This window comes from Elephantulus edwardii, unplaced genomic scaffold (genome assembly GCF_000299155.1).
Source record: "Elephantulus edwardii isolate Elephantulus edwardi_28Jun2011 unplaced genomic scaffold, EleEdw1.0 scaffold00002, whole genome shotgun sequence".
NCBI classification, from domain to species: domain Eukaryota; kingdom Metazoa; phylum Chordata; class Mammalia; order Macroscelidea; family Macroscelididae; genus Elephantulus; species Elephantulus edwardii.
In genome coordinates, this window is record NW_006399752.1 from 28,008,441 (window position 1) to 28,015,333 (window position 6,893).

Here is a 6,893-nt window from a genome sequence, read left to right on the forward strand (position 1 = left end):
CCTCTGTAGCATCTGGTCCCCACTGGACCCTCATCATTTCCTTCACCTGCTCCCCCCACCGACCAAACTGTGCAGCTCCGCAACTGCATACTGGCCCATCCTCACCCTTCTGCCCCCAACCCTCACCTCCTTGTACCCCCAATATGTTTTTCCCAATTAAAAAAAAATAAAATAAAAAAGAAATGAAAATAATGTCAGAGTTCATCAAATGTCTTATCCTCTTTAATGAGCACCCAAAGAGACTAAGCAAATCTTAGAAGGTGGTCCAGGACACTAGGGAACCACCTCAACACTGTCTTCTCAGGTTGGTGCCACCTGTCAAGTCTCTGCTTACCCCCTGCCTGGCAACCTGGGACATCAGGAGAACAAACAGAAGGCACTGCACGATGGAGGCTGCTCATTTACGAAGTGCAGACTGAATTTCAAGCGATAAAGTTCATGTTTTTTCCTTTGATCTCAGCCAGGGGTCATCACGTGATGGCCTAGCGCTGTACAGAAAGCTTTCCTGACACACAGTCACACTCCTCTGTTTAGGAGTGAAAGTCCCTGTGTTACAACAGCACAGCTGAGGAGCTGGGACAGACCACATGGCCCACAAAGCTTTACTATCTGGCTCTTTAAAGGAAAGAAAAATCCCCCCTCCTTTTTAAAAATTAATTTTAATGAAAGTTTACAGAGATTTTAGATTTCCATTCATTCACTGTTGCATTTTTCTCCCTGCCTACCCCTCCCCTACAGTTCACTCTTTTCTTTGAAACATAAAAGAAAAATTCTTGCATTGGTATACAATCCCCACCCCTCCCTTATACTCCACTATGCAACCTTCATTCTGGACTTAAAGAAAAAAATTTGACAACTCCCAGTCTAAACAATACAACGATGAATTTGCATTTTAGGGAAGCTCTGCTAATCCTAACCCTGACAGGTACAACACTTTGGCTGAGTTATTTTTGAAGTCACAATCATCTTTCCGTGCCTTGGTTTCCTGAGCTATAAAATGGGTATCCTCTGTTGGGAGTTCTGGTGGTGGAGCCCATAAGGTGACGCATGTGGGCAGCTGGGATGCAGCAGCAGCTCCCACCAGTGGGATAAAATGGGCAATCTTTTCCCATGTGACTGACAGCCTTGGAAACACACTGGAGGGTCAGTTCCAACTCGGTGCTAATGAGTGTGAGTGAGTGAGCGGGGGATACAGTTCACAAGGCTGCGGTAAGATCTACACTAGCGCAGGTCAAACAGTTATCCCACAGCCAGGCAGAACAACGAAGTGAAACCTCACACACTGCAGCCAGCTCATTCTGACTCAGTGATCCGGCAGACAGAGCAGAACCACCCAGAGGGCTTCAAACGCAGTAAATGGAACTGGCTTGTCCTTCTTGCAGAAGAGGCTTGTGGCTTTGAAATGTTGACCTCTTGGTCGGCCGATGTATCATTGAGATTCCTGGGTAATCCCAAAGCAGGCAGTTCAAATCCACCAGCTGCTCTGTGGGAGGAAGATGGGCGATCTCCGCCCACGCCACACTATCTCTGAAAACCCGTTGGAAGAAAGGAGTTGGGCGATTCGTGAATGGCTGACTAATAAAGACAGGACAGTTAAGCCATCTTCATGCTTAAAACAAGCATCTCTTTCAGAACTGGGCAGAAGAGTGACAGGTACCTGACTCATTTCTGTGGAACTGGATGGGCCACCTCTGCTTCATCCCACAGGCCTCAGAAACATTAATAAGAGGCCAACACTTGTTGGTTTCAGTATTGAAAATAACCGTAATTTAAGGGCATTGTTTATACCTGTCTAAATTTAGCTCTTGCTTCTTTTTCCTTCATTCTTCCATGTGCAACCAAATAGTCAAACACTTCACCTGTAATGGAAGAAACAAAAGTAAATCCCACAGCTGAGATCAATTTCCCCACAGACTGGTAGTGTTTTGCTCTTAGCCATGTTCTAATTTTTATTATTTTTTCAAAAATTTCTTTATTTTTCATTTCAATGAACATCTACAGAGTTTTTGGAATTCCATTCATTCATTGTTGCACCCCTCTCCCCGCCCCCCATAATTTTTATTATTTTTTGTGTGTACCGTCAAATTGGATCTGACTGGTACAGGAGGAGATTATCTCTCCTTCTCCAGCAAAACATCTGGTGGATTTGAACGGCGTACCTCTGGGATTTCAGTGCAGCTTCTTGCCACTAGGCCACCAGAGCCTGCCCAATTTTTATTTTTAATGTAGTTAAGAAGATGGCCAGGAAAATGTGAAATCTGAACTGAGCTACCCATTGGTTTAATTACAAGCATTTAAGTTTATCAAGTATTTGGGCAAAAGGAAAGTCTTACATTTTCAGGCTTAACACGCTGCCGCACAGTTTTTAAACTGACGACCATGCTAAAAACACATTTGCGGCAATGTGTTAACTGCTCAACTTTTACATTAAAGAGTACGCACTGTCACTGTCAATCTGCTTCAACAAAAACCGAACAATGAGAACATAAAGTTATCGTTAAAGGGGTACTGGGCTCAGGGAGGGCACAGTGGCCACGGGGTGGAGTGGAAGTGTGGCTCGAAGGGAGTGCACTCCCTGTGCTTGCAGGCCCCACGGGGGGAACTGTGCTGGCCCTGATCACCAGCTGTAGGGTGGGCCTAACCACTGACCAAGCCCTGGCCCAGAACCACCTTAGTTCTTGATGACCTCAAAGATTCCTCCTGATTCTATCAAATCAAGAGACCAGGTTTGGAGTAATGAAATTACTACTACTCACAAAGATAGCAGCATGGGCATTAAAACAGCCACCTCAGTGTTCTGCGAAGCCAGGAACACTGGCTACATGCACCCCACACTGTCTTTCTCAAAGACCTTCCTTTTTTCTACTAAACTGGATGCTTCTCAGATGTTTTCTTTTGTCCCTACAACCTGAAATAAGCACAAATACAAGTGGCGGCTCACTGACCTCATAGGAGAGGTGCTATGGAGCCGTGGGACTTTGAGACTGGAGAAAAACCTGAAGAGCCTCCGATCCCTGGAGGGTAAAACCCTGGGAAGATTCAAGGAGCTCAGGCCAGAGAAGCACCTGTCCACTGCAGAGGCCACATGAGTCAGGCTGAGTTATTCGGGTGGCTTGTCCATAAGATGATTAGAAAGCACGAAAAGTCCAAAAGATCTTTGGTTTGGCATTTAGTTGTCAGTACTCCCTAGTACTGAATGTTCAAGTGCAAACATTCCAAGTACATCCACTAAGACTATTAAAATATTAAGTACACAGCTGACAAGGCATCCAGGCTATGAAGGTGCTGTGTCCCTGTCATTTGCATCGCCAAGACAGGTCCAGGCACCTACACTTCACCCCCCGGTGTTCTGCAGAGAGACTGTGACTTCACATTCCATTCGGGGTTCTGTCCACGAAAACCTCTGCTGACCAAACCTACTAAGCTACGCTCACCGCCCTGCTGTCTCCAGCCACTGACCGCTTCCTACATCAAGTCCAGTTCTTACTGTGGAGAACATGTTGGCTGCTGTGACCCAGACAAACACAGGCGCTGACCGGGTCTGTTCTCCAGCAGCTCTGAGGCTCACCTCACCTGAGCTCTCCAAGTCCACCCTGAAATGAACATGGTTTCCAAAAATGGAGGCTCTAGGTATGCACACATCACAAAGTACGTGGGCCTTCTGAAACAAGTAACTGTTGTGCTTGGGTACTGCTGTGTCAGAGTGCTCAGATTAGGGTTATAGAAGTAGTCTACCAGGATTTTTTCTGAGGTGGATTTGAACTACCAACCCATTGGTCAGTGTCAAGTACTTAATCATGCCACCGAGACTGAGCACCCTTTGTCTGACAGGCTGACACGCTCTTATCACTAAGAAGGGCTTCCCCTCTGGTCCTCATGACTGTGGAGACTAGGACACATAGGAGAGCCTGCTGTGGGCCACGTGGTTGTTTTTTCTCCCAGGAGGAAAGGAAAAAAGGCCCGCATGAGAAACGCTCTTACCTCCACTTGCGTACTCCATGATTAGGTACAGGGTTTTTTCCGTTTCAATGACTTCGAACAACTTCACTGGGGGAATGGAAGAAAGGAGGAGAGAAGAGACAAACTTCTCTTCAGAATTTGTGCATACACGCAGGCACAGACATAAACAACTATGCAAAGCAATCTCAACAGCTGTCCCTTTAAGAGGCTTTCAAGGTTAATCACATTTTACAGACTGGGTTTTCGGGCAGTATGGGACTTTCGGAAAACAAAGATCACCTGTGGGAGCTCGGACAGTGGACAGAGTGCTGCCCCTCCACCCTCCACTGTGGTCCTTCTCGGTGTCTGTCTGGCCCTCCCGGTGGCTCACCCTCAGTGAAGCCCTGGTCTCCATCCCTCCCACAGGCGCTGAGGGGTCTGCTCTGTCCTGCAGGGCAGGGCTGCTGCCATTCAGAGGCCCTCTGAGGACACCGACTGGCCTCAGCACAATGCTCCTCTGACTACTCTGAAGCCAAGATGGAAAGCAGAAGGAATTACACTGTAATTAACTTAAAATAACTTCTTATAAAGAACTAATTTTCAACTAGTTGGTATGACTTGCTATAGCAATTCCTTTCTGAGAACAGAAACAGTATCTCTATTAATGGGAATTAATAAACTCAACACACACATAAATAAATGATATATGAAATGGAGATAAACCTCTGAGTTGTCAGTCATTATTCTGCATACATACTTTATTTGAACAATGCACACTTTATAGTTAAACTTACAAAAGATGAGAGTTGGAACAAATTCTAGTCTTCTAAATTGCAAGCTATTTTCTGGTGTTTTAGTTGATTCCAACTCAAGCAGCCTCCAGGACAGAGCAGAGCTGCCAGAGGTGTGAAGGCTTCTTTTCTGATGGGAGCAGGCCTCCTTGCCCCTGGAGCTGTTGGAGCTTACCCCCCAGCCACCAGTGCTCCTTCGGTGCAGGGATAGAGAAGACAGGCGACTGCCCCACAGGACTTGATCAAGTACTCTGCTGAACATCAGCAAACCATTTCCCAGACTCTGGTACACTCATTGTCAAGAAAACTTTAAAAATGTGAATATCGGCTCTTCTTAACAGACTATGAATTCATATTGTATTTCGTGGATTTTATGAGAATTTTTCCCATTTTAGATAGCAGGATGAAAGCTTATTAGTAGTCTTTCCTTTCTTAAACTAGTAAACCAGTTCTGTCCGGTTGACTCCGCCCTACCTCTGTCCCGGACCTGAGAGCCAGACTGTCCACGCAGAACCCGGGCACCAGAGGGGAGCTCAAGGGCTGCCTCCGTGGAAGGAGACTGCCAGGCCTGAGGGCTTCAGTGTGGACACTAATTGCCAGCCTTGGCCAGCAGCTGTCAAGGGCTTGGCCATCTGGTCATGGAGGACTCTTCCCTTCCTTGTGCTGTCATGCATACCTTTCAAAGTGACATGTGTAAAGATGATGAAAAATGTCTAAGTCTTTTGCATAAAAACACAACCAAAATGAGTAGCTTTGTAGAAAAAGCCTTTCCCCTCTGCTGTTCTAAATTAATGTTGGCTTCTTTCTGTATGTCTATGTATCAACATTTTTAATGCTGTCCTAACATCAAATATCACTCTAGCACTTCTGGTGAGGGATCCAGACAGTGGACTGACACACTGGGTGTGTGAGGCGGGTTCCTTCTAGAATCTTTTCACATGGTAGCAGCTACCATTCATAAGAACTGTATGGACTGGCGTAGGACAAAGCCTCCTCTGGGCTGTGCACTCCATGGGTGGGTCCTGTTTGGCTGAGAGGACGCCAGCAATCAGCCCTCCATCCTTAGAGCTCCTGGAACAGAGTTGTCCACACAGAGGCCAACGTGACACTTGTGCTTTCTAGAATGCACACTGTGATGCCAGGGGACAAGAGGCCCCTGATTTTTTGCAAAGAGGAGTTGTGAGCTAACAGTGTTTTATCTTTGGAAAGCTTGACTCTGGGACTTTCTGTTAGCTGAATACAACTTAATTACAATTATTTCTAATAATGTAAGCAATTAGTAAACAAGTTAATTTGATTGTAGATGTTTCTAGTGCATTAGAACCTTAAAATATTCAACAGTTAAGCTTTTCACCCTGTGCTCAGAAATTTAAAAAAGTTAATATAAGGATTATAATATGGTGCATTATAAAGAGTGGATCTGAACTAGGGAGAAGGGAGGACTCTTCCCATCACTCCAGTCACTCCTATCACATGGTTGGCATTACAACATACTTTCAAGAATGCACTCAAGATTCAAGAGTATATATAATAAAGCAGAAAGTACCTATGTTTGGATGGTTTAAAATCTTCATTATTCTTACTTCTCTGAAGAGCTAAAAAAAGTACAAAGAAAAACAATGTACACAAACCAGTTTAAATTTTTTTTTAAAAAAGCACATACAATCTCCCCAACACATTATTATTCATTACATTTCACTGTTGCAATATGAAATTAATTTTTTTTTCCTTGGATGGAAACATTGGAAATGTTAAGTAGTCCACACCTAAGACTAACCTGTAAGTTGGGGCTAACTCTGAAATAGCTTCTCCCCTATTCTCAACCCTATTAGCAAAGGCTTCACCTTGGCACAAGGGAAGAACAGCAGAGGCTCCAGAGAGGAGTGATCCCATCATTTCCACTTACTTTGCTGTTTGGACATGGAAGATCAGATACAGCTGAGCACAGCTTCTACCCAGGAGATGAGTAAGTCATGGCTTGTATGGTTCCAGTGAACTAACCATGCTAGGAGTACTTTAGCTTGGTGTTCTAAATCCCTCGCTCAGACCATGAACAAAAAACTGCCCTTCATAAACATCCCCAACAACCATTCACGCTCCAGTTCTTTCTCAGCTTTTCTCCAAGTTAAACCATCATCATATGCAGACTGTTTTCTTTTTTTT

General features: G+C 44.9%; 1 protein-coding gene across 3 annotated transcripts in view; it reads right to left on the bottom strand.

Annotated features, from left to right (window-relative positions):
* The window catches only part of MARK3 (MAP/microtubule affinity-regulating kinase 3), a 91,741-nt gene that overhangs the window by 32,450 nt on the left and 52,398 nt on the right, over window positions 1-6,893 (bottom strand). For all 3 annotated transcript variants that reach the window (XM_006879054.1, XM_006879053.1, XM_006879055.1), the window contains exons 3-5: window positions 6,277-6,325; window positions 3,982-4,047; window positions 1,789-1,859 (exon numbers count right to left, since the gene is read on the bottom strand). In XM_006879054.1, the coding sequence (XP_006879116.1) occupies window positions 1,789-1,859; window positions 3,982-4,047; window positions 6,277-6,304 (165 nt within the window). In that variant the 5' untranslated portion in view covers window positions 6,305-6,325. The remainder of the gene's footprint in view (window positions 1-1,788; window positions 1,860-3,981; window positions 4,048-6,276; window positions 6,326-6,893) is intronic.